Raw genomic sequence first — 26479 nt, 5'->3', positions numbered from 1 at the left:
CTTCATGTGTTTCCTTGTTTTCTGTTTCCTCATTTTTTGATCCTTCGATTTAGATAAGATCGTTATAAGACTTATTGAATAGCATTGTTACCATAGTTACCATAGTTGGTGTTGCTTTCCTTCACCATTTTTAGTATTCTGTGTGTTTTATAACTTTTAATTCTAAATTTTGATACAGTGTTAGTGATTAGTATACCATAGTTAATAGAGTTAGCATTATCTGTTAGAAATAGTAGCATATAGAGCTGTTAATTTTGGTTTCCACTTAGCTTGTTTGAGTTCTATTTGTTTCCCAATTTTTGTTGTTACTTAGGTGACTAGTAAGTGCAGGGGTGCGGGGTGGGGGTGGGGATCGCACCATGGAAGGCCTCAGCGCCTTCACCAGTGAGGAGGAGGTCCTGGATGGGTACCAGGTCCTCAGGGTCCTCGGCCAGGGCGGTTTTGGGCTGGTGAAACTGGCCTATCATTGGGAAAGCAGGAGCCAGGTGGCTGTGAAGGTTGTGGAGAATGGGGGCCAGCACTCCTGTGGCTTCCAGCAGTTGTGTGCAGAAGCAGAAATCATGAGGGGGCTGCAGCACCCTCACATCATTAAGCTACTGCAGGTCAGGCACACGGCCGAGAGGGGCTACATCTTCATGGAATGTGCGGTCAGGGGGGACCTCAGAGGTTACATGGTAGAACGCGGCTACCTTCTAGATGGAGAGATTCGCCAGCTGTTGACGCAGACCCTATTAGCTGTGCACTACTGCCACGCGCAGCACGTTGTGCACAGGGATTTGAAGTTAGAAAACCTGCTTCTCGACGCCAACCTAAACATCAAGCTGAGCGACTTTGGGCTCAGCTGCAAACTGGCGGATGGAGAGCGCCTGCGGAGTCTGTGCGGGACCTTTGCCTACTGTGCGCCCGAGGAGTTCTTAGGTGAGGAGTTCTGCGGGTACAAGGCGGATGTGTGGAGCGTGGGTGTGATCCTGTACGCCATGGCAGCAGGGGCACTCCCTTTCGTCGGAGAGGATTTTGTGGAGCTGCAGGCAGCCATCCTGTCTGGATACTACAGAATCCCCCACTATGGAAACCCAGAGCTGTGTAACCTGGTGGACAGCTTACTGACCCGGGACCCTGAGGCCAGGCCCACAGCAGCAGACATCATGGGCCACCCATGGCTCCAGGCAGGACATGAAGCACCTGCAACCAGTGACGAGTTCCTGTTTCTTCCCCAGGAAGAGGCAGGATGGGAATTCCCATGGGGCCTGTGCCCTCCACTGTGGCTTCAGGAGTGGGATGACCCCTTGCCCCCTGTGCCATGCTGGGGGGTCTCCCAACAGCAGGTCTTCAGCATCCAGGAAATGCATGGACAGAGTGCAGTGGAGCCTCCAGTACCTCCTCAGGGTCCTGGAGCTCTAAGCTCCCTTGAGGACCTGGGATTCCAGCTGGGCCACAAAGCAGGCTCCCTGCCACCCAGGCTCCAAGCCAGTGTCCTGTGCCCAGGGCTTCAGGAGGAGCACAGCAAAGGGAAGCCCACGCCCCAGGCTCAGAGCTGTCCCGTCCTCCAGTGCCTCCAGGGACACTCAGGCTGCAACAGCAGAGCCCGTGAGTGTGGCGCCCTGAGCTCCCAACCACTGGTGCTCATAGAGGACCAGTCGGGGCAGACTCCTTGCCTCGGGACTCCCGGTGTGAGCAGCAGTGAGTCCTGCAGGAGAGAGAGTTCCCAACGGGACATGTGGACAAGGACCCCCGCTGCCTGTGCCGTCCTCAGCCAGGATGCTCTGACCTCTCTCTCCACCACACTGAGCACCGACAGCAGTGAGGCGGAGTTGGAAGTCAGGAGTGGCTCCCAGAGAGCTCCAGAGAGGCAGAGCATCCCAGGCCAAGAGCAGCAGCAGCAGCAGGAGGAGGAGGAGGAGGCAGGGAGCTCAGACAGGCAGGCGAGAAAGGGCAAGGGTCGCCTGGGGATTGGCAGGAGAGTGGTCAGATTCTTCAGATGGCTGTGTTGCATCCTGCCAGCCCCAGAGGACAGCCCTTGAGTGCAGAGAGGAGAGTGGCCTCTCGGTAGCCTCTTGGGAAATGGCCCAGAGGAGGGGCCTTCCATGAGAAGTTTAGCAGTGAAGGGGGAGTCATGGACTCCTGTCTGGGAGGAGGCAGGTGAGGAGGCAGTAAGCGACATTGCAGGCAGAGAGAGGATACATTGTTGCATTTTTCAGATGGCCAGTAGGAAACATGTTTTCATGGTTAGGGGTCAGGAGCTTTTCCCCAAATAGAAGAACATGGTGTTTGATTTTGTTTTAAAAAGAAATCCATGAATATCACTCTGTAATGAAAAATCCTGTGCCAGGCATTATTGGGCCCCTCCCTTAGTGCCCTGCTGGCTAGCAGGAGTAGCATTTTCTCACAAATACCTACTTTTTCTTTTGCTCCCCCACCCTCATGATCCGTGTTGGGTTTATGCGAGACAAAGAATGGACTTGAACTTCCTGCCGCATCGTTGTGCCGTGACTGGGATGGACTCAGCTCCATGGGAAAGGTGAGCAAGGCAGACTGCTGCTCTGGTGTCTGGAGTGCCCCTGATCTTCTCCCTAGTCATGTTTTCTTTTAGATCCCCCAGGTCTCTGAGCCAGTTCAAAGCAATTGGTGTGGGATGCCGGCTGTAAGATACAGGGCCCACGTTGGATGACACTCTTTGTCCTCCTCCCACTTTATTCTGTCTTGGATTATTGCCTGCATATGTGCTCAGGTGGCTCTCTGCCCTGGGAAGTCTTCTCACTTGAGTTTCCTTCTCCAAGCCCAAGTCCCCGGTCCATGGATTATTAAATGCAGTGACAACTTGAAGCTCCCAGATCTGACCTGAGGAGCCTGCATCGCAGACCGAGGTGGCCTCTCCCATTGAGCTGCCTTCTTGTGTGCCCCAAAGAACTCAGGACCCACATGTCTGGGAAGAAGGCACCTGGCACCTTGACTCGTGCCCATGCTTTCCATTTTCCTGCCAGGTTTTTCTTTGCCAAAAAGCATGTTGGAAGGGATTCCTTCCCAGAGCCATGCTCTTAAAGGTGACTCACAGGGAAAATTCCCTCCTCGTGCCACACCCACGTTCCCCCTCTGCACATTCAACAGTCCTGCAGCAAGGACCACTCGCCCTCCCTCCAGACTTTGGCCACGGGAGTGTTCATTGAGACCCCTTTGTAGAACCTGATTTCCAAGTTCAGACATGATGCAGGGACAGCAGGAGTGCCAGAGGACAGAGGCAACGACTGCTCAGGACTGCGGGAACCCCCAAAGACTTGGCGACTTCTGGGAGAATGGGGGTTCTAAAACCCGGCCACTGTGGGGGTGGCTGAGTAAGGAGGCAGCTGCTGGGGTCCATGTGGTGACCTAGTGATGCAGTGGCAGAGGGAGTGCCCAGGGAAGGTGCTAGTGGGGCCTAGGGGCTGCGCAGTGGGCCTGGGAGTGGCGCAGAGGGCCCAAATAACCTGTGGCTGCAGGAGAGCCCAAGAAGAAGTAGGAAGCATCCTCGGGCAATCAAAGGGAGGCTGCTGGGGACCGTGCTGGGGCCCAATGACAGGTGGCTCCTGGTGGCTGCACTGGGGCACAAAGATGTGGCTTCCCTGGGGATGCCAGAGGATGGAGAAGGAGGCAGCCAAGGCAGGCCATGAAGTGGCAGGTGCTGGTCAACAGTGCAGGGTGCCCAATGCTGCAGTGACAACAGGGTGTTCGAAGACAGAGGCAGTGGCTGCTAGGGAGCACTGAGGGACACCAGTGACTTAGTGGCAGCAATGGTAGCTGGGCCCAGGTTCTTAAGGTAAGAGGGAGCAGGGTAAGGCCCTGGAGGGTGAGAAAGGGAGCAGGGCCTGGCCCTGAAGGCGAGGAGGGGAGCGGGGTCTGGCCCTGGATGGCGTTGAGGTTCGTGGGGCCCGGCCCAAGAGAGCAGCGTGCTGAGTGGGGCCCAGCACTGGAGGGCAGCATGGGGGGCTGGGCCCAGGCCCTGGAGGGCGAGAAGGAGAGTGGCGCCCAGGCCCCGGAGGGCCAGTAGGGGAGTAGGTCCCAGCTCTGGAGGGCTTTCAGCAGAGTGTGCCATGGCCATGGAGTGCAGGGAGGGGAGCAGTGCCAGCCCAGGTGGGCAAAGAGTGAGCGGGCTGCAGCCCTGGAGGGCATTGAGGGCAGTGGGGCCAGGCCCAGGTGGGCAGTGTGGGGAGCTGGGCCCGGGCCCTGGAGGGGAAGAGGAGAGCAGGGCCTGGCCCTGGAGATCGAGGAGGAGAGTAGGGTCTGGCCCTGGAGGACAAGGATTGGAGTGGGGCCTGGGCCCTGGAGGGTGAGGAGGGGAACAGGGTCCAGCCCTGGAGGGCAGTGAGTGGAGCTGGGCCCAGGCTCTGGTTTCAAGGTGGGGAGCAGGGCCCAGCCCTGGAAGGTGGCGAGCAGGGTGGGCCCAGGCCCTGGAGGGCGAGTAGGCAAGCAGGGTCCGGCCATGGAGGGCGTTGAGGGTAGTGGGGCTTGGCCCTGGAGGGAAGCCCTGAAGCGGGGCCCAGGCCCTGGAGTTGAAGGTTGGTATGGGGCCCAGGTTCTGTCGGGCAAGGAGAGGTGAGGACCCAGGCCCTGGAAGGCGATGAGCAGAGAAGGGCCTGGCCCTGAAGGTGAGGAGAGGAGTGGGGTCTGGCCCTGGAGGGAGGACAGGGATGCGTCTGTGGAGAGAATGGCCTGGCTCTGGAGGAGGAGGAGTGGGGTCCAGCCCTGGAGTGTGAGGAGGCGAACACAGGCGCTGGAGGCCAAGGAGGGGAGCAGGGTCTGGCCCTGAAGGGAGGCCAGGGATGGGCCTGAGGGGAGCAGGGCCTGGCTCTGGAAGGCGAGGAGGGGAGCAGGACCAGTAGGGGAGTAGGTTCCAGCTCTGGAGGGCTTTTAGCAGAGTGTGCCATGGCCATGGAGTGCAGGGAGGGGAGCAGTGCCAGCCCAGGTGGGCAAGGAGTGAGCGGGCTGCAGCCCTGGAGGGCATTGAGGGCAGTGGGGCCAGGCCCTGGAGGGCAGTGTGGGGAGCTGGGCCCAGGCCCTGGAGGGTGAAGAGGAGAACAGGGCCTGGCCCTGGAGATCAAGGAGGAGAGTAGGGTCTGACCCTGGAGGACAAGGATTGGAGTGGGGCCTGGGCCCTTGAGGGTGAGGAGGGGAACAGGGTCCAGCCCTGGAGGGCAGTGAGTGGAGCTGGGCCCAGGCCCTGGAGGGCGAGTAGGCAAGCAGGGTCCAGCCATGGAGGGCGTTGAGGGTAGTGGGGCCTGGCCCTGGAGGGAAGCCCTGAAGCGGGGCCCAGGCCCTGGAGTGTGAAGGTTGGAGTGGGGCCCAGGTTCTGTCGGGCAAGGAGAGGTGGGGACCCAGGCCCTGGAAGGCCAGAAGCGGAGCAGGGCCTGGCCCTGAAGGTGAGGAGGGGAACGTGGTCTGGCCCTGGAGGGAGGACAGGGATGCGAATGTGGGGAGAATGGCCTGGCTCTAGAGGGGGAGGAGGGGAGCAGGCCCAGACCAAGGGTGCGAGGAGGCAAGAACGAAGGACATAAGACACAGGCTACAGCACTCAAAAGCACAGGACATAGGCCACAGGACACAGGCTACAGCACACAGGCCACAGGCTACAGGACACAGGACATAGCCCAGACGACACAGGACACAGGATAGAGGACACAGAATACAGCACACAGGCCACAGGCTAAAGGACACAGGACATAGCCCAGACGAAACAGGACACAGGATAGAGGCCACAGAAGACAAAAACAGGACACAGGCTGCGGGACCCACGACACAGGCTCCAGGATATAGTCCACAGGCTACAGGACACAGGTTATAGGCTACAGGAGACAGGACAAAGGCTAAACAGCATAGGACACAAGACACAGGACAGAGGCTCCAGGACACAGGCTATGGGACACAGGACAGACCGACGGAACAAAGGATACAGGATGCAGGCTACACGACACAGGACACAGGCTACACGACACAGGACACAGGCTACACGACACAGGCTGAAGGAAAGAGGGAACGAGACACCGGACACCGGCTATAGGATAGAGTGTCCTGTAGCCTGTGTGCTGTAGCCTCTCTCCTGTGTCCTGTAGCTTGTCACCTATGTCTGTGTCCTGCAACCTGTGTCCTGTAGCCTGTGTCCTGGGTTCCATATCCTGTGTCCTCTCTCCTGTGTCCTGTGTCGTCTGGGCTATGTCCTGTGTCCTGTAGCCTGTGTCCTGTGTCCTGTAGCCTTTGGCCTCAGTCCTGTAGCCTGTGTCCTGTGACTTACGTCACAGACTAGCAGACAGAATGCACAGGCTACAGGACCCAGGACACAGGACATAAGACACAGGCTACAGGACTCAAAAGACACAGGACATAGGCTACAGGCCACAGGCTACAGCACACAGGCCACAGGCTACAGGACACAGGACATAGCCCAGACGACACAGGACAGAGGATAGAGGACACAGAATACAGAACACAGGCCACAGGCTACAGGACACAGGAATAGCCCAGACGACACAGGACACAGGATAGAGGCCACAGAATACAGAACACAGGATACAGGCTGCGGGACCCAGGACCCCGGCTCCAGGATATAGTCCACAGGCTACAGGACACAGGTTATAGGCTACAGGAGACAGGACAAAGGCTAAACAACATAGGACACAGGACACAGGACACAGGACAGAGGCTCCAGGACACAGGCTATGGGACACAGGACAGACCGACGGAACAAAGGATACAGGCCGCAGGCTACACGACACAGGACACAGGCTACACGACACAGGCTGAAGGAAAGAGGGAACAAGACACCGGACACCGGCTATAGAATAGAGTGTCCTGTAGCCTGTGTGCTGTAGCCTCTCTCCTGTGTCCTGTAGCTTGTCACCTATGTCTGTGTCCTGCAACCTGTGTCCTGTAGCCTGTGTCCTGGGTTCCATATCCTGTGTCCTCTCTCCTGTGTCCTGTGTCGTCTGGGCTATGTTCTGTGTCCTGTGTCCTGTAGCCTGTGTCCTGTGTCCTGTAGCCTTTGGCCTCAGTCCTGTAGCCTGTGTCCTGTGACTTAGGTCACAGACTAGCAGACAGAATGCACAGGCTACAGGACCCAGCACAGGACATAAGACACAGGCTACAGGATTCAGAAATCACAGGACATAGGCTACAGGACACAGGCTACAGCACAAAGGCCACAGGCTACAGGACACAGGACATAGCCCAGACGACACAGGACACAGGATAGAGGACACAGAATACAGCACACAGGCCACAGGCTACAGGACACAGGACATAGCCCAGACGACATAGGACACAGGATAGAGGACACAGAATACAGCACACAGGCCACAGGCTACAGGACACAGGACATAGCCCAGACGACACAGGACACAGGATAGAGGACACAGAATACAGAACACAGGACACAGGCTGCGGGACCCACGACCCAGGCTCCAGGATAGAGTCCACAGGCTACAGGACACAGGTTATAGGCTACAGGAGACAGGACAAAGGCTAAACAACATAGGACACAGGACACAGGACAGAGGCTCCAGGACACAGGCTATGGGACACAGGACAGACCGACGGAACAAAGGATACAGGACGCAGGCTACACGACACAGGACACAGGCTACACGACACAGGCTGAAGGAAAGAGGGAACGAGACACCGGACACCGGCTATAGGATAGAGTGTCCTGTAGCCTGTGTGCTGTAGCCTCTCTCCTGTGTCCTGTAGCTTGTCACCTATGTCTGTGTCCTGCAACCTGTGTCCTGTAGCCTGTGTCCTGGGTTCCATATCCTGTGTCCTCTATCCTGTGTCCTGTGTCGTCTGGGCTATGTTCTGTGTCCTGTGTCCTGTAGCCTGTGTCCTGTGTCCTGTAGCCTTTGGCCTCAGTCCTGTAGCCTGTGTCCTGTGACTTATGTCACAGACTAGCAGACAGAATGCACAGGCTACAGGACCCAGGACACAGGACATAAGACACAGGCTACAGGACTCAAAAGACACAGGACATAGGCCACAGGCCACAGGCTACAGCACACAGGCCACAGGCTACAGGACACAGGACATAGCCCAGACGACACAGGACACAGGATAGAGGATACAGAATACAGAACACAGGACACAGGCTACAGGACACAGGACATAGCCCAGACAACACAGGACACAGGATAGAGGACACAGAATACAGAACACAGGACACAGGCTGCGGGACCCAGGACCCAGGCTCCAGGATAGAGTCCACAGGCTACAGGACACAGGTTATAGGCTACAGGAGACAGGACAAAGGCTAAACAACATAGGACACAGGACACAGGACAGAGGCTCCAGGACACAGGCTATGGGACACAGGACAGACCGACGGCACAAAGGATACAGGCCGCAGGCTACAGGACACAGGCTACACGACACAGGCTGAAGGAAAGAGGGAACAAGACACCAGACACTGGCTATAGGAGAGAGTGTCCTGTAGCCTGTGTGCTGTAGCCTCTCTCCTGTGTCCTGTAGCTTGTCACCTATGTCTGTGTCCTGCAACCTGTGTCCTGTAGCCTGTGTCCTGGGTTCCATATCCTGTGTCCTCTATCCTGTGTCCTGTGTCGTCTGGGCTATGTCCTGTATCCTGTGTCCTGTGTCCTGTAGCCTTTGGCCTCAGTCCTGTAGCCTGTGTCCTGTGACTTATGTCACAGACTAGCAGACAGAATACACAGGCTACAGGACCCAGGACACAGGACATAAGACACAGGCTACAGGACTCAAAAGACACAGGACATAGGCCACAGGCCACAGGCTACAGCTCACATGCCACAGGCTACAGGACACAGGACATAGCCCAGACGACACAGGACACAGGATAGAGGACACAAAATACAGAACACAGGACACAGGCTGCGGGACCCAGGACCCAGGCTTCAGGATATAGTCCACAGGCTACAGGACACAGGTTATAGGCTACAGGAGACAGGACAAAGGCTAAACAACATAGGACACAGGACACAGGACAGAGGCTCCAGGACACAGGCTATGGGACACAGGACAGACCGACGGAACAAAGGATACAGGACGTAGGCTACACGACACAGGGCACAGGCTACATGACACAGGCTGAAGGAAAGAGGGAACAAGACACCGGACACCGGCTATAGGATAGAGTGTCCTGTAGCCTGTGTGCTGTAGCCTCTCTCCTGTGTCCTGTAGCTTGTCACCTATGTCTGTGTCCTGTAGCCTGTGTCCTGGGTTCCATATCCTGTGTCCTCTCTCCTGTGTCCTGTGTCGTCTGGGCTATGTCCTGTGTCCTGTGTCCTGTAGCCTGTGTCCTGTGTCCTGTAGCCTTTGGCCTCAGTCCTGTAGCCTGTGTCCTGTGACTTAGGTCACAGACTAGCAGACAGAATACACAGGCTACAGGACCCAGGACACAGGACATAAGACACAGGCTACAGGACTCAAAAGACACAGGACACAGGCTACAGGACACAGGCTACAGCACACAGGCCACAGGCTACAGGACACAAGACATAGCCCAGACGACACAGGACAGATGATAGAGAACACAGAATACAGAACACAGGCCACAGGCTACAGGACACAGGACATAGCCCAGACGACACAGGACACAGGATAGAGGACACAGAATACAGAACACAGGACACAGGCTGCGGGACCCAGGACCCAGGCTCCAGGATAGAGTCCACAGGCTACAGGACACAGGTTATAGGCTACAGGAGACAGGACAAAGGCTAAACAACATAGGACACAGGACACAGGACAGAGGCTCCAGGACACAGGCTATGGGATACAGGACAGACCGACGGAACAAAGGATACAGGACGCAGGCTACACGACACAGGACACAGGCTACACGACACAGGCTGAAGGAAAGAGGGAACAAGACACCAGACACTGGCTATAGGAGAGAGTGTCCTGTAGCCTGTGTGCTGTAGCCTCTCTCCTGTGTCCTGTAGCTTGTCACCTATGTCTGTGTCCTGCAACCTGTGTCCTGTAGCCTGTGTCCTGGGTTCCATATCCTGTGTCCTGTGTCGTCTGGGCTATGTTCTGTGTCCTGTGTCCTGTGTCCTGTGTCCTGTGTCCTGTAGCCTTTGGCCTCAGTCCTGTAGCCTGTGTCCTGTGACTTACGTCACAGACTAGCAGACAGAATGCACAGGCTACAGGACCCAGGACACAGGACATAAGACACAGGCTACAGGACTCAAAAGACACAGGACATAGGCCACAGGCCACAGGCTACAGCACACAGGCCACAGGCTACAGGACACAGGACATAGCCCAGACGACACAGGACACAGGATAGAGGATACAGAATACAGAACACAGGCCACAGGCTACAGGACACAGGACATAGCCCAGACGACACAGGACACAGGATAGAGGACACAGAATACAGAACACAGGACACAGGCTGCGGGACCCAGGACCCAGGCTCCAGGATATAGTCCACAGGCTACAGGACACAGGTTATAGGCTACAGGAGACAGGACAAAGGCTAAACAACATAGGACACAGGATACAGGACAGAGGCTCCAGGACACAGGCTATGGGATACAGGACAGACCGACGGAACAAAGGATACAGGACGCAGGCTACACGACACAGGACACAGGCTACACGACACAGGCTGAAGGAAAGAGGGAACGAGAGACCGGACACTGGCTATAGGATAGAGTGTCCTGTAGCCTGTGTGCTGTAGCCTCTCTCCTGTGTCCTGTAGCTTGTCACCTATGTCTGTGTCCTGTAGCCTGTGTCCTGTAGCCTGTGTCCTGGGTTCCATATCCTGTGTCCTCTATCCTGTGTCCTGTGTCGTCTGGGCTATGTCCTGTGTCCTGTGTCCTGTAGCCTGTGTCCTGTGTCCTGTAGCCTTAGGCCTCAGTCCTGTAGCCTGTGTCCTGTGACTTATTTCACAGACTAGCAGACAGAATACACAGGCTACAGGACCCAGAACGCAGGACATAAGACACAGGCTACAGGACTCAAAAGACACAGGACATAGGCCACAGGCCACAGGCTACAGCACACAGGCCACAGGCTACAGGACACAGGACATAGCCCAGATGACACAGGACACAGGATAGAGGACACAGAATACAGAACACAGGACCCAGGCTACGGGACCCAGGACTCAGGCTCCAGGATATAGTCCACAGGCTACAGGACACAGGTTATAGGCTACAGGAGACAGGACAAAGGCTAAACAACATAGGACACAGGACACAGGACAGAGGCTCCAGGACACAGGGATAGGCTAGAGGACTCAGGACACAGGACCCAGGCTACAGGACACAGGACACAGGCTACAGGACACAGGACACAGGCTAAAGGACGAGGACACTGGCTAGAGAACACAGGATAAAGCCCACAGTGTACAGCACACAGGCCACTGGACAAAGGCCACAGCTACAGGGTATAGGACACAGGCTGCCAAAATGAGGACACCAGGCATAGGACGCAAGATACAGGGCTTAGGGCACAGGTAAAAGGACATAGGCTATAGTACAAAGGACAAAGTCCTCTTCATGCTCACACTCTCACTGTTCTGACCTCACCGAGCCATGAGCAATATTTCAAAATCAAAGCCGATATTGTCCAAGGTCCAGAGAGCTTTCTAGAACTGACCCTGTTACAGAATAAAAATTTCTTTTCCCCGCAATATTATCCCTTTTCCTCTGCTTTATTTTTCTCAATGAGAAAGTGGCAAGTGAGCCAGTGGTGCTGGGCAGCGTCTCCCAGAGCGTGTGTTCTCCCCCCTCTCCACGAGTGTCCCTCATTGTCCAGTCTCCTTCCCTTGGTATCGGGTTGTTCCTCTGTTGTGAGGTCGACAGAGCAGTTTCCGTTCTGAACCACAACATTCTCTGGGAGTATCTTCAGCGACCATTCATCCTCATCCAAGGGGCTGAGTCAGGAGACAGGAGGTGTCTACGGAGGGGCCTGGTTTGCAGCTCCACGAGGGGCCTCCCATGGTCCTCCCGTTTCCTGGCTTTCATCCTGAGTGCCCACTCTGGAGCTGCCGCACTTACGTGCCGTGCTGTGCCCTTCCCGTGGCTCCTTCCTGGGCAGGCTGGGAGTGGGTGGAAAGGGGCATCTCTAAGGCCCTCCTCTTTCTGCTGCCTAGGAGGCTGTACAATGGGTGCATCCTGATGCTTCCAGTGCAACCACAAGATTCTCCCCTGGACCTGGGCGGAACAGCTGCTCCCAGCAGGCGGTCGTGTGCTTCGAGGTGTTGTGTCCAGGTGGCTTCTGGCCGCACCCATGGGTGGGGCCTAGACAGACACCCATGGGTGAGAACGTGGGGGCCTGGGCTGTAGCCTTGATTATACATTAACTAATATGACATGAGCTTCCTCTAGAGCCTGACTGTCATTACCACGACCGAGGGACTGCACGAAGAACTGAGTATAGAAGAAAGAAAAACGACACCTTCTAGACCTTACCGCCAGGCCGAAGAAAAGGGTCATTACAAGACACAAGGTACAGGGCGGTGCCGTGGCACACTTGGTTAATCCACCACCTGTGGTGCCGGCATCTGAAATGGGCGCCGGGTTCTAGTCCCGGTTGCTCCTCTTCCAGTCCAGCTCTCTGCTGTGGTCCAGGAAGGCAGTGGAAGTGTTTGGGCTCCTGCACCCGCATAGGAGACCAAGAAGAAGCACCTGGCTCCTGGCTTCAGATTGGTGCAGCATCAGCAGTAGTGTCCATTTGGGGAGGGAACCAATGGAAGGAAGACCTTTCTCTCTCTCTCTCCTTCTCTCTCTCTCTCTCTCTCTCTCTCTCTCTCGCTCTCACTCTCTCTCTCTCTCTGCCTATATTTCTACCTGTGAAATAAAAAGAACAAAACACAAGGTACCATACATGAAGGAGACAGCAGGAGGGAGCTTGTCACAGCCACAGGAGGATCCAACTTGCCACCCAGCGTGTCCTATGGGGCAGTGACACTTACACGGAGACCCCCAGAGATAGGTTGGCGTGGTCCAGATGATTGGGACAAGGAATATGGAGGACCATGGAGGCTCCAGCAGAGGGCACAGGAGGGAGGGTGAACCAGAGGCGGGGGGAGGAGAAGGTTGTCCCTAACATGGCAGAGAGGTAGTAGGAGCCAGGTGGCACAGAGAAAGACGATACAGGGATGAGAGGGCTCCTGGTGGGGTGAAATGAGATCATAAATGCAAATCAGTTAGTGCCATGCAGGTGCACAGGACAGGTTTGAACAACGGGAGGGACTTGCAAGTGCAAACCCACATGGAGGGGCCGGCCTGTGCTCCCAGGGACAGGCAGCTACCGAGCACGGGAGAATGAGGCACTCGGGGACAGGAGAGAGGGGTGCAGGGTGAACCTGAGGTCGCCACCAAAGACACGGTGAAGGATGCAGGAGAGGGCAGCGCCTGCATGCGGAGAGCGGCGCCCAGGCCTCAGACTCCCCGGCTCTTCTCGGTCCGCGGTGGGTTTCTGGAGCTTGAAGACATCCCCGTGTACGTAATCGACAGCTGGCGAAGAGCTCTGGGCTGGGGTTAAAGCAGCTGCTGTGTCACTCATCAGCTGTGGGGACCAGCGGGCATCTCTCTCCTCCCTGTGCCGTCTCTCTGCCGCTGGCCGGGCTGCCTACGGTGGAGGACTTCTTACCAGGAGGTTCGAAGTTCTAGCCTAAGTCGTGTTTTACCACCTTTGTGATGTGGCCTGGGGAGTCACGTAGCAGAACGTACACCATATTGTATTTACTTATTTCCAGATAAGATCAGTCTGAGGGCCTGGGTGGACATGAGTAAGGGGCGAGGGAGGGAATCTATTCAACCCAGCACAGAGCTTCTGTTTTTAGATTTATATATTTATTTGAAAGGCAGAGTCACACACACACACACACAGAGAGGGAGAGAGGAAGAGAGAGAGACATATTGTATTGTCAAGCAGTCCCTAAGGTGGGCCTAAATTCAAGGGAGAGGACACAGAGATCCCCAGCCCTCAATAGGAGTCATGACTAAAAAAACAATCTGCAGTCATCCTTACAAATTGCTAGAAAGTTCTTCCGGGCCCTTCTCCCCTCTGTCTGGCACTAGCCACCCAGCAGGGCTGGGCCCCACTGCCCTCCTCGCCCTCCAGGGTCAGGCCCTGCTCCCCTCAGGTAGGGCGCTGGCCTCCCTCCAGGTCCAGACCCCACTCCCCTCACCACACTCCAGGCCTTGGGCCCAATCCCCACCTCACCCTCCATTCCAGGCCAACACCTCTCCTCGCCCTCCGAGCCTGGCCCCAATCCAAACCTCACACTGCAGGGCTGGGCCCTGCACCCCTCTTTGCTCACCAGGGCCCAGCTCCTCTTCTCACACTCTAGGGCCTGTTGCTTTTAATAGTAGGGTGTTGAGGGCAACTGGGTGCGGCCTTGGAGTGCAGCGTGGGGAGCGGTGCCTAGGCCCTGGAGGGCAAGAATTGGAGTGGGTCCAGAGCCCAGAAGAAGAGGAGAGTGGGGTCCAGCCTGGAGGGCATTGAACAGAGCAGGGCCCAGACCCTGGAGGGCGAGGAGGGGTGCGGGGCCCAGGCCCTGGACAGCCAAGAGGGGAGCAGTGTGCGGCCCTGGAGGGTGGTGAGGTGAGTGGGTTCAAAGCTGGAAGGCCTTGAGGGGAGTGGGGCTCAAGCCTAGAGAGCAGTCTGGGGGGCAGGGCCCGGCCCTTGAGGGTGAGGCTTGGAGTGGGGCCCTTGTCCACGAGGGTGAGCAGGGGTGTGGGTGTGGGAAACAGGCCCTGAGGGCGAGGAGGGGAACAGGGTCCAGCCCTGGAGGGCGTGGAGGGTACTGGGGCCTGGCCCTGGAGGGCAGTGTGGGGAGTGGGGCCTGGCCCTGGAGCTCGAGGAGTGGAGCAGGGTCCGGCCCTATAGGGTGTTGAGGGAAGTGGGGCATGACCCTGGGGGGCTGCCATGGGAATGGGGCCCGGGCCCTGGAGGGTGAGGAGGGGAGCGTGGCCCAGGCCATGGGGGATGAGGTGGTGAGTGGCGTCCTGCTCTGGGCGGCTTGAGCAGGGCAGGGCAGGCCCCGGAGGGCGAAGAGTGGAGCGGGGTCTAACCCTGGAGGGCGTTGAAGGCAGTGGGGCCTGGACCTGGAGTTAGTGTGTGGAGTATGTGTTGGCCCTGGAGGGCAGTGTGTGGAGATGGGCCCAGTGCCTGGAGGGCGAGGAGGGGAGAAAGGCCTGGCCCTGGAGGGCAAGGATTGCTGTGGGGCCCAGGCCCAGGCCCAGGCTCTGGCGGGCAAGGAGGGGAGCAGGGCCTGGCCTTGCAGTGTTGTGAGGGGAGTGGGGCCTGGCCCTGGAGGGCAGTAACAGTAGCTGGGCCCAGGTCCTCGTGTGCAATGAGAGTGTGGCCCCTATGGGGGTTGCTAGTGGCGCGCACGAGGGGAGCAGGGCCCAGCTAGCAAGGCACGGAGAGGGTCATTGGCCCAGTCCTGGGGGTGTTGTCAGGGCCCTGCCTGAGGGGAGCTGGGACTGGCCCTGATCCCCAGGAGGAGAGAGGGGCCTGTGCCCAGAGGGTGACCACGGCAATCAGGGCCCGACCCTGCAGGGCAAGTACGGGAGTGAGGCCCAGCCCTGGAGGTTGGCCAAGGCCATGTCTGAGTAGAGCTGGGTCCAGCCCTGGAAGCCAAGGAGTGCAGCAGAGCCCGGCCCCGGAGGGCAAGCAGTGGTATGGGGTCCGACCCTCGATGGTGTTGAGGGCAGTGGGGCCAGGCCCTAGAGGGCCGCGTGTGGATGGAGCCCAGTCCCTGGAGGGCAAGGAGGAGAGCCGGGTCCAGACTGGAAGGCATTGAGGGGAGTGGGTTCCAGCCTTGGAGGACAGCGTGGGGAGCGGGGCTCAGGCCCTGAAAGGCCAGGAGGGGATCAGGGTGTGGCCCTCGAGGGCGTTGAGGGCACTGGGGTCTGGACCTGGAGGGCATTGAACAGAGTGGGTCCAGGCCCTGGAGGGCAAGGAGGGGTGCGGGGCCCAGGCCCTGGACAGCCAAGAGGGGAGCAGTGTCCGGCCCTGGAGGGTGGTGAGGGAAGTGGGGCATGACCCTGGTGGGCTGCTATGGGAGTGGGGCCCGGGCCCTGGAGGGTGAGGAGGAGAGCGTGGCCCAGGCCATGGGGGATGAGGTGCTGAGTGGTGTCCTGCTCTGGGCGGCTTGAGTAGCGTGGGGGAGGCCCTGGAGGGAGAAAAGTGGAGCAGGATAAAACCCTGGAGAGTGTTGAAGGCATTGGGGCCTGACCCTGGAGGTCAGTGTGTGGAATGGGTGTTGGCCCTGGAGAGCAGTGTGTGGAGATGGGCCCAGTCCCTGGAGGGCGAGGAGGGGAGAAAGGCCTGGCCCTGGAGGGCAAGGATTGGCGTGGGGCCCAGGCCCAGGCCCTGGAGGGCAAGGAGGGGAGCGGGGCCTGGCCTTGGAGTGTGGTGAGGGGAGTGGGGCCTGGCCCTGGAGGGCAGTAACAGTAGCTGGTCCCATGTCCTGGTGTGCAAGGAGAGGAGTGTGGCCCCTCTGGTGGGTTGCTAGTGGCGCACACGAGGGGAGCAGGGCCTAGCTAGCAAGGCACAGAGAGGGTGGGGGCCCAGCTCTGGGGGGTTGCGGCCAGGGAACAGCCTATGGGGAGCTTGGCCTGGCTCTGGAGTGCAAGGAGGAGAGAGTGGCCTGTCCCTCGAGCGTGGCCAGGGCCATGCCAGGGGAGCTGGGACTGGCCCTGGATCCCCAGGAGGAGAGAGGGACCTGTCCCTAGAGGGAGACCATGGCCATAGCTCCGGGGAGCAGGGCCTGACCCTGCAGGGCAAGTCCAGGAGTGAGGCCCAGCCCTGGAGGCTGGCCAAGGCCATGGCTGAGATGGGCTGGGCCCAGCCCTGGAGGCCAAGGAGTGCAGCAGAGCCCTGCCCATAAGGCCGAGCAGTGGCGTGGGTTCCGGCCCTGGATGGTGTTTAGGGCAGTGGGGCCAGGCCCTAGAGGGCCGCGTGTGGTTCACAGCCCAAGCCCTGGGGGGCGAGGAGGAGAGCCGGGTCCAGACTGGAGGGCATTGAGGGGAGTGGGTTCCAGTCTAGGAGGACAGCGTGGGGAGCGGGGCTCAGGCCCTGAAGGGCCAGGAGGGGATCAGGGTGTGGCCCTCGAGGGCGTTGAGGGCACTGGGGTCTGGACCTGGAGGGCATTGAACAGAGTGGGTTCAGGCCCTGGAGGGCGAGGAGGGGTGCGGGGCTCAGGCCCTGGAGGGCGAGGAGGGTTGTGGGGCCCAGGCCCTGGACAGCCAAGAGGGGAGCAGTGTCCGGCCCTGGAGGGTGGTGAGGTGAGTGGGTCTTGAAGCTGGAGGGCCTGGAGGGCGAAGAGTGGAGCGGGGTCCAACCCTTGAGGGCATTGAAGGCAGTGGGGCCTGGGCCTGGAGGTCAGTGTGTGGAGTGGGTGTTGGCCCTGGAGGGCAGCGTGTGGAGATGGGCCCAGTGCCTGGAGGGAGAGGAGGGGAGAAAGGCCTGGTCCTGGAGGACAAGGATTGGCGTGGGGCCCAGGCCCAGGCCCAGGCCCTGGAGGGCGAGGAGGGGTGTGGGGCCCAGACCATAGAGTGTGTTGAGGGGAGTGAGGCCTGCCCTGGAAGGTTGTGTATGCGGTGGAGTGCCATCCCTGGAGGTCCAGGTGTGGAATAGGGTCCAGTCCTAAAAGTTGCTTAGTGCAGTGTGTCTTTTCATGGCAGGCAGTGTGGGCAGCTGGGCTAAGGCCCTTTGGGGCAAGGAGGAGAGCAGGCACTGGCCCTGGGGGTGAGGAGGGCTTGGGGGCTTGGCCCTGGAGAGCAGCGTGGGGAAGAGAAGCCCAGGCCCTGGAGGTCAATGAGTGGAGCATGGTCTGGTTCTATATAGGACAGTGTGGTGGACTGCGATGGGAGGGGGCCCAGGCCCTGGAGGTGAGGAGGAGAGCCGGTCCAGACCCAGGAGGGCAAGGAGTAGAGCAGGGTCTAGCCCTGGAGGGCGATGAGGGCAGTGGGGCCCGGCCATAGAGGGCAGCAGTTGGAGCTGGGCCCAGGCCATGACAGGCAAGTAGGGAGCAGGTATGGCCCTGGATGGAGGCCAGGAACACGTCTGAGGGGAGCAGGCCCGGCTCTGCAGGGCGAGGAGGTGAGCAGTGTCTTGCCCTGGAGGTCAAGGAGGGAGCAGGGTTTGGTCCTGGAGGGTGTTGTGTGGTGTGGGGCCCAAGCCTGGAGGGCAGTGTAGGGAGCAGAGCCCAGGCCCTGGAGCTCGAGGAGTGGAGCAGGGTCCAGGCATATAGGGCGTTGAAGGCAGTGGGATCATGCCCTTGACGGCTGTGATAAGAGCGGGGCTCAGGCCCAGGAGGGCGAGGAGGGGAGCGGTCCTTGGCCCTGGGATGGGAGCAATGGAGCAGGATCCAGCTCTGGAGGGCTTTTAGCAGAGCTGGGCCTGGCATTGTATGGCAAGGAGGGGAGCAAGCCCGGACCTGAGGCTCGAGGAGTGGAGCGGGGTCCTGCCCTGGAGGACGTGGGCAGTGGGGCTCGGCCCTGGAGGGTAGTATATGGAATGGGACCTAAACCTGGAGGGCGAGGAGAGGACCAGGACTTGGCTCTGGGGGGCAAGGATTGGAATGGGGCCCAGGCCCTGGACGGCGAGGAGAGGGGGGCCCAGGTCCTGAAGGCATGGAGGGATTCTGGGCCCATCCTGTAGTGTGAGGAGGAGAGCAGGCCCTGGCCCTGGGGGGGCGAGGAGGGGAGTGGGGTCCGGCCCTTGAGCGTGAGGAGGGGAGTGGAGCCCGACCCTGGATGGCAGCGTGGCAAGCGGGGCTCAGGCCCTGGAGGGCGAGGAGGAGGGCAGGCCCTGGCTCTGGGGGGGTGAGGAGGGGAGTGGGATCCGGCCCTGGAGACTGAGGAGTGGAGCGGGGTCAGGCCCTGAGGGTGTTGAGGGGAGTGGGGACCAACCCTGCAGGTCAGTGTAGAGAGCGAATCCAGTCCCTGGAGCTCGAGGAGTAGAGCAGGTTCCAGCCCTATAGGGCGTTGAGGGCAGCGATAGGAGTAGAGGCCAGGACCTGGAGGGCGAGGCTTGGAGTGGGGTCCAGGACCAAGAGGGAGAGGAGGGGAGTGGGCCTAGTCCCTGGAGGGTGAGGAGGGGAGCCAGGCCACGCCCTGGAATAGGCCAGAGCCCTGCCTGAGGGGAGCAAGGTCCAACCCTGGAGGGCAAGGAGGGGTGTGTGGTCCGCCCAGCAGTGGGAAGAGAGCAGGCCCTGGCCTGGGGAGTGAGGAGGGGAATCTGGCCCAGGCCCTGGAGGGCGAGGAGGGGAGCAGGGCCCCACACAGGAGGACAAGGAGTGGAGCAGGGGCCAGCCCTAGAGGGCGTTGAGGGTAGTCCTGGAGGGCAGCATGGGGAGTGGGGCCAGGCCCTGGAGGGTAAGGAGTTGAGTAGAACCGGACCTGGGAGGGCAAGGAGGGGAGCAGAACCTGAGCTTGGAGGGTGAGGAGGAGAGCAAGCACTGGCCCTGGGGGCTAGGAGGGGAATGGGGCCAAGGCCCTGGAGGGTGAGGAGGGGTTAGGGGTCCGGCCCTGGAGAGCAGTGTGGGGAGCAGAGCCCAGGCCCTGAAGGGTGAGGAAGGGAGCGGGGCCTGACCTTAGATTGCAAGGTCGGGAGCAGGACCTGACCCTGGAGGGGGAGGATTGGAGTGGGGCCCATGTCCTGGAGGGCGAGCAGGGAGTGGGCCCAGGCCCTGGAGGCAGAGGAGGGAGTGGGGCCCAGGCCCTGGGCGGCGTGGAAGGGAGCAGTGTCCAGCCTTGCAGAGCTTTGAGGGTATTGGGGCCCAGCCCAGGAGGGCAGTGTGTTGTGTGAGGTATGGCCCTGGAGGGCAGCATGGGGAGTGGGGCCCAGGCCCTGGAGGACGAGGATTGGTGTGGGGACCAGGCCCGGGAGAGTGAGGATTGGAGTGGGGACCAACCCTGGAGGTCAAGGTGTGGAGCATGGTCTGGCCCTATAGGGCGTTGAGGGCAGTGGGGCCTGGCACTGGAGGGCTGCGATGGGAGGCGGCCCAGGCCCTGGAAGGCTAGGAGGGAGTGGGGCCCAGGCCCTGGAGGGTGGGGAGGAGATCGGCTTCCAGCTCTAGAGGGCTCTGAGAAGAGCAGGGCCCAGCCCTGGAGGGCAAAAAGGGGAGCAGGGCTAGGCCCAGGAGGATGAGGAATGGAGGAGGGTCTGGCCCTATAGGGCACTGAGGGTAGAGGGGCACAGTGCTGGAGGGCTGGGATGGGAGGGGGCCCCAAACCATGGAAGGCGAGGAGGGGAGTGGGGCCCAGGTTCTCAGATGAGGGCCGGGATGCCCGGGTCCCGGTGAGCCCGCTGTGTCACAACCCCGTCCCGGTGAGAAGGAGCAGAGGCGGATGTGGTGGTCGGCGACCCCATGACGGGGACTGCAGACGTCACCCTGGGAAGAGTCGGGAGCAGGTGCAGGGCCGCGCCCCTGGTTTCCTGGGGGGGCCGGCCAGTTTCCTGAGAGCGACCCCAGCAGGTGCAACGTGGAACCCTGACGCCACGCGCAGTGTCTGTGTGTGTGTGGGATCGCAGGGGGTTGGTTTCCGTTTTTAGTTTTATTTTTAATATTGGAAAGAGTAAAAGAGATAGCTCCGTTCACTGGCTCCCTCCCCAACCCCCACAACAGCTGGGCGCTGGGAGCTCCATCTGGTCTGGGGTGGGGGCAGGGACATGAGGACTTGAGCCCCCGCCTCGGGCCCTGCTGTGACTCAGCAAACATCGCCTTCCACCCCGCTCTGAGCTGGCTGCCCGGGAGGTGCGTGTGGATCTCGCCTTTGGTGGATCGTCTGCCCAGGCCTTAAGGAAGGCCCCACGGTCCCTGTCTGGGCTTCTCTTAGGGCTAGGCGGGTTCTCCAGAGGTGTTCTACCTCGTGCCTGGGGGGCTGGCCCCCGGGAGCTCAGGGCAGAGGGTGGCAGTGAGCTCGGTGGCCGTAGTGAGTTGTCACCTGCACTGTGCTCTCAGGACACCACGGCCCCCAGCTCACCACGGCCCCCGCACTGTGCTCCATCACGGCCCCCAGCTCACCACGGCCCACGCACTGTGCTCCACCACGGCCCCCAGCTCACCACGGCCGCCAGCACTGCACTCTCAGGACACCACAGCCCCCAGCTCACCACGGCCGAGGTGAGCACACGGCCGAGGTGGAGCACCGTGCTGGGGGCCGTGGTGAGCTGGGGGCTGTGGTGGAGCACAGTGCGGGGGCCGGGGTGAGCTGGGGGCCGTGGTGGAGCACAGTGCTGGGGGCCGTGGTGAGCTGGGGGCCGTGATGGAGCACAGTGCGGGGGCCGGGGTGAGCTGGGGGCTGTGGTGTCCTGAAAGCACCGTGCTAGGGGCCGTGGTGAGCTGGGGGCCGTGATGGAGCACAGTGCGGGGCCCGTGGTGAGCTGGGGGCTGTGGTGGAGCACAGTGCGGGGCCCGTGGTGAGCTGGGGGCCGTGGTGGAGCACAGTGCTAGGGGCCGTGGTGAGCTGGGGGCCGTGATGGAGCACAGTGCGGGGCCCGTGGTGAGCTGGGGGCTGTGGTGGAGCACAGTGCGGGGCCCGTGGTGAGCTGGGGGCCGTGATGGAGCACAGTGCGGGGGTCATGGTGAGCTGGGGGCCGTGGTGAGCTGGGGGCTGTGGTGGAGCACAGTGTGGGGGCCGTGGTGAGCTGGGGGCCGTGATGGAGCACAGTGCGGGGGCCGTGGTGAGCTGGGGGCTGCACTGTGCTCTCAGGACACCACGGCCCCCAGGTCACCACGGCCCCAGCACTGTGCTCTCAGGACACCTCTGTCCGCTGCACTGTGCTCTCACGACACCACGGCCCCCGAGCCCCGAGCTCACCACTGCCCCCTGCACTCGTCTGTGACGCCCTCTCCCGCTGTCTGCAGGAAGTCTTCTGGCACTGGAGAGACTCCTGGTTCACTCCCCAGATGGCCGCGATGGTTGGAGCTGGGCTGATCTGAAGCCAGGGGCTGGGGGCTTCCTCTGGGTCTCCCGCATGGGTACAGGGGCCCAAGGACTTGGGCCATCTTCTGCTGCTTTGCCAGGCTGTAGCCAGGAGCCTGATCGTAGGTGGAGCGCCCAGGACTCGAGCTGGCAACTGGATGGGATGCCGGGACTGTAGGCGGCGGCTTTACACGCTATGGCACGTGGCGCCGGCCCCAGGAGCGCTTACTTAGACTTGAGATATATTGGGGCAGCTCCTCTGCCTGCAGCTTCCACAGTGACCTCCGTGGCCTTGCTGCCCCTCACAGCTTGACCTTGACCTGCCATCCGCTGTCACTCACCCATGAGCCTCTTAGCTTGCGAGACCTGGGAGCTGCAGGCTTTCTGTTCTTGACCTTGAGGGGTTATCCTTGCTCCAGAAGTTTCTTTGCTGCTGCTGCTGCTATTTTAGGAGCAGTGTGTGTGTTTGGGTCACCCCCGCCAGCCAGGCATCTCGGGAGACATACTGGAGCTGCCTTCTGTGTGTTGCGTGTCTGTGGTGTCCCCCTGGGTAGCTGTTGGGCGGCTGAGCCCCGTGCCCACCCCTGGGCCCTGCGATTTTTCCGGGTGTTCCCTCTGGGCTGGCTGCTGCTCAGGGGTGGGGCCTTGCCCTGCCAGGCTCGCCAGCACAGACCTCGGGAGCTACCGGCTGCAAAGAGCTTTCCTGGGGCGGGCGCTGGCCTGTGGGTGGGGTGCTGGTTAGGGCATGCGTGTCCCGCATCAGGGGACCTGGGCTCCTCCTGCCTCTGCCTCCCGATGCCAGATCCTTCCTGTGCAGACCCTGGGCCGCACGAGTCTCCAGCCCAGCTCGTGCCATTGTGGACACGTGGGGGAGGGTAGATGAGCGCCCCCCACATGAGACATGTGAAAGATCCTTTTTCCCTAGGGAGGTGGCCTCTCAGGCTTATGCGGGATCTGTGAAGTCTCAGTTTTCAGCGTCCAGCTTGGGCTAAGGCCACCGAGCCCCACTGTCTGCCACACACAGCCTGACCCTGCTGTGCACCCCCAGGATGGGGCTGCCCCCAGCCCTTTGCCCTCCTGTGCACCCCCAGCTCAGCCCTGTCCCCTTGTGTGCACCCCCGCTCAGCCCTGTGCCCTCGTGTGCACCCCCAGCTCAGCCCTGTGCCCTCTGTGCACCCCCAGCTCAGCCCTGTCCCCTCTGTGCACCCCCAGCTCAGCCCTGTGCCCTCTGTGCACCCCCAGCTCAGCCCTTTGCCCTCCTGTGCACCCCCAGCTCAGCCCTGTCCCCTTGTGTGCACCCCCGCTCAGCCCTGTGCCCTCGTGTGCACCCCCAGCTCAGCCCTGTGCCCTCTGTGCACCCCCAGCTCAGCCCTGTGCCCTCCTGTGCACCCCCAGCTCAGCCCTGCGCCCTCTGTGCACCCCCAGCTCAGCCCTGTGCCTTCCTGTGCACCCCCAGCTCAGCCCTGTGCCCTCCTGTGCACCCCCAGCTCAGCCCTGTCCCCTCTGTGCACCCCCAGCTCAGCCCTGTCCCCTCTGTGCACCCCCAGCTCAGCCCTGTCCCCTCTGTGCACCCCCAGCTCAGCCCTGTCCCCTTGTGTGCACCCCCACTCAGCCCTGTGCCCTCGTGTGCACCCCCAGCTCAGCCCTGTGCCCTCTGTGCACCCCCGCTCAGCCCTGTGCCCTCGTGTGCACCCCCAGCTCAGCCCTGTGCCCTCTGTGCACCCCCAGCTCAGCCCTGTCCCCTCTGTGCACCCCCAGCTCAGCCCTGTGCCTTCCTGTGCACCGCCAGCTCAGCCCTGTGCCTTCCTGTGCACCCCCAGCTCAGCCCTGTCCCCTCTGTGCACCCCCTGCTCAGCCCTGTGCCCTCCTGTGCACCCCCAGCTCAGCCCTGTCCCTTCTGTGCACCCCCTGCTCAGCCCTGTGCCCTCCTGTGCACCCCCAGCTCAGCCCTGTGCCCTCCTGTGCACCCCCAGCTCAGCCCTGTGCCTTCCTGTGCACCCCCAGCTCAGCCCTGTCCCCTCTGTGCACCCCCTGCTCAGCCCTGTGCCCTCCTGTGCACCCCCAGCTCAGCCCTGTGCCTTCCTGTGCACCCCCAGCTCAGCCCTGTCCCCTCTGTGCACCCCCTGCTCAGCCCTGTGCCCTCCTGTGCACCCCCAGCTCAGCCCTGTGCCTTCCTGTGCACCCCCAGCTCAGCCCTGTGCCCTCCTGTGCACCCCCAGCTCAGCCCTGTGCCCTCCTGTGCACCCCCAGCTCAGCCCTGCGCCCTCTGTGCACCCCCAGCTCAGCCCTGTGCCTTCCTGTGCACCCCCAGCTCAGCCCTGTGCCCTCCTGTGCACCCCCAGCTCAGCCCTGTGCCCTCCTGTGCACCCCCAGCTCAGCCCTGTCCCCTCTGTGCACCCCCAGCTCAGCCCTGCGCCCTCTGTGCACCCCCAGCTCAGCCCTGTGCCTTCCTGTGCACCCCCAGCTCAGCCCTGTGCCCTCCTGTGCACCCCCAGCTCAGCCCTGTGCCCTCTGTGCACCCCCAGCTCAGCCCTGTGCCTTCCTGTGCACCCCCAGCTCAGCCCTGTGCCCTCCTGTGCACCCCCAGCTCAGCACTGACCCCTCTTGTGCACCCCCAGCTCAGCCCTGTGCCCTCCTGTGCACCCCCAGCTCAGCCCTGTCCCCTCTGTACCCTCTCTCAGCCCTTTCCCCTCCTTTGCACCCTCAGCTCAGCCCTGTCCCCTCTATACCCCCTCTCAGCCCTGTCCCCTCAGCCCTGTCCCTCTCAGCTCTTTCCTCCCCAGCCATGTCCCCTCGTGTGCACCCCCAGCTCAGCCCTGTGCCCTCGTGTGTACCCTAAGCTCAGCCCTGACCCCTCCTGTGCACCCCCTCTCAGAAATGTCCCCTCCTGTGCACCCCCAGCTGTGCACCTGTACCCCTCCCCTCTGCACACCTGGCTGCAGCAGGTACTGTTGGCGTCCTGCCCGCACCTCTGTCCCCTGGTCTCACACTGCTCAGGGACCTTGTGCAGCTGCGCCTGCCCTGGGCCGTGCGCCTGCCTGCGTTAGGGCACTGAGAGGTTCCAGCCCCACTGTGTGGCTGGGGGCAGCTGCACTGTGGGGCTGTGCTTGTCACACCCTTCCTTGGCCCCGCCCACCACTGGCTTAGTTTCTTTTGCTACATTTGTATTTATGCAAATATACAAAAAAATTTGTATTTATTTTTTACCTTATTTGAAAGGCCACACATTCCTATCTACTTAGCCCACTCCCAAAATGCCTGCCACAGCCAGGGCTGGGCCAGGCCGAAGCCAGGCCCAGGGGCTCAGTCCAGGTCTCCCACGTGGGTGTTGGGGATCCATAATGGAACCCCACCGTCAAGGCTGGCTTTTGGGCCGCGCAGGGCCGCCTGAGACTCTCGGGGCCTGGTCACTGCCCAGCCCTGCGTCGACCTTACGTGCCTCGTGTCAGGGGTGCTGATTGAAATAAAGCTGCCGTCTCCTTCTGTCCGTGTCCCCGGCTGTTGTACTTCGCCGCACCGAGCGGTGAATGGCAGAGGTTGAAGGCAGGATGGCTGCTGAGCCTGGGGTGACCTGCTATGTGCGGTGTCCCCTGTGCATGCCCAGGGTCTGCCTACAGCACTACCATGTATGACGTCCCCTGTGCGTGCCCAGGGCCTCCAGCACTGCCGTGTGCGGCATCCCCTGTGCGTGCCCAGGGCCTCCAGCGCTGCCGTGTGTGGCGTCCCCTGTGCGTGCCCAGGGCCTACAGCACTACCATGTATGACGTCCCCTGTGCGTGCCCAGGACCTCCAGCACTGCCATGTGTGGCGTCCCCTGTGCGTGCCCAGGGCCTCCAGCACTGCCGTGTGTGACGTCCCCTGTGCGTGCCCAGGGCCTCCAGCGCTGCCGGGTGCGGCGTCCCCTGTGCGTGCCCAGGGCCTCCAGCGCTGCCGGGTGCGGCGTCCCCTGTGCGTGCCCAGGGCCTCCAGCGCTGCCGTGTGCGGCGTCCCCTGTGCGTGCCCAGGGTCTGCCTACAGCACTACCATGTATGACGTCCCCTGTGCGTGCCCAGGGCCTCCAGCGCTGCCGTGTGCGGCGTCCCCTGTGCGTGCCCAGGGCCTCCAGCACACTCGGAGCCCCCTGTCACAGTAGGGGCCAGGGTTCCAGCTGCAGCTGTGAACTGGTGTGTGTCCAGTCAGCTGACGTGTGAGCTGAACCCGCCATTGCGGAGAAGGGGAGGGGTGAGCTGCTCTCCGCGGCGTCTGGCTGTGTCTGTGCTGCCCTGAGCCGGCCTGGTGAGCGTGTGACACCAGCGTCGGTGCATGCCGTCTGTGGCCGAACCCTCAGGGCCTTCAGTGCCCGGCACTGCTGGCTGCTCTGTGGCTCAGGTGCTGTCCAGGTGGCACAGGTGGGCTGAGCGACCCGGGTCCCAGGAGGGACCAGGCCCCAGGTCATTCCACACAGGGGTGACCGTGCACCCGATCCTGAAGCCACCCGTTTGGGGTCTTGGAGGCAGGGACGTGGCATTGCCCGTCTCCCGGTCCTGTCCCCCTGCGGCTTCTGTGGGGATGCCCGCCTTGCCGGGGCCAAGGGGGATCTAACGTGACGC

At 61.2% G+C, this 26479-nt stretch overlaps 1 protein-coding gene across 1 annotated transcript; it reads left to right on the top strand.

The window, feature by feature from the left end:
- The first annotated feature begins 359 nt into the window (after window positions 1-359).
- Window positions 360-26022, top strand: LOC133750525 (serine/threonine-protein kinase MARK2-like). Its single transcript, XM_062180102.1, has 2 exons — window positions 360-1191; window positions 25763-26022. The coding sequence occupies exons 1-2, from the start codon at window positions 360-362 to the stop codon at window positions 26020-26022; spliced, it is 1092 nt and encodes a 363-aa protein (XP_062036086.1).
- The last annotated feature ends 457 nt before the right edge of the window (window positions 26023-26479 follow it).

Source organism: Lepus europaeus, chromosome 21 (assembly GCF_033115175.1).
Source record: "Lepus europaeus isolate LE1 chromosome 21, mLepTim1.pri, whole genome shotgun sequence".
Lineage (NCBI taxonomy): Eukaryota > Metazoa > Chordata > Mammalia > Lagomorpha > Leporidae > Lepus > Lepus europaeus.
The sequence above is the reverse complement of the archived record's forward strand: the minus strand, read 5'-3'. Positions and strand labels throughout refer to the sequence as shown.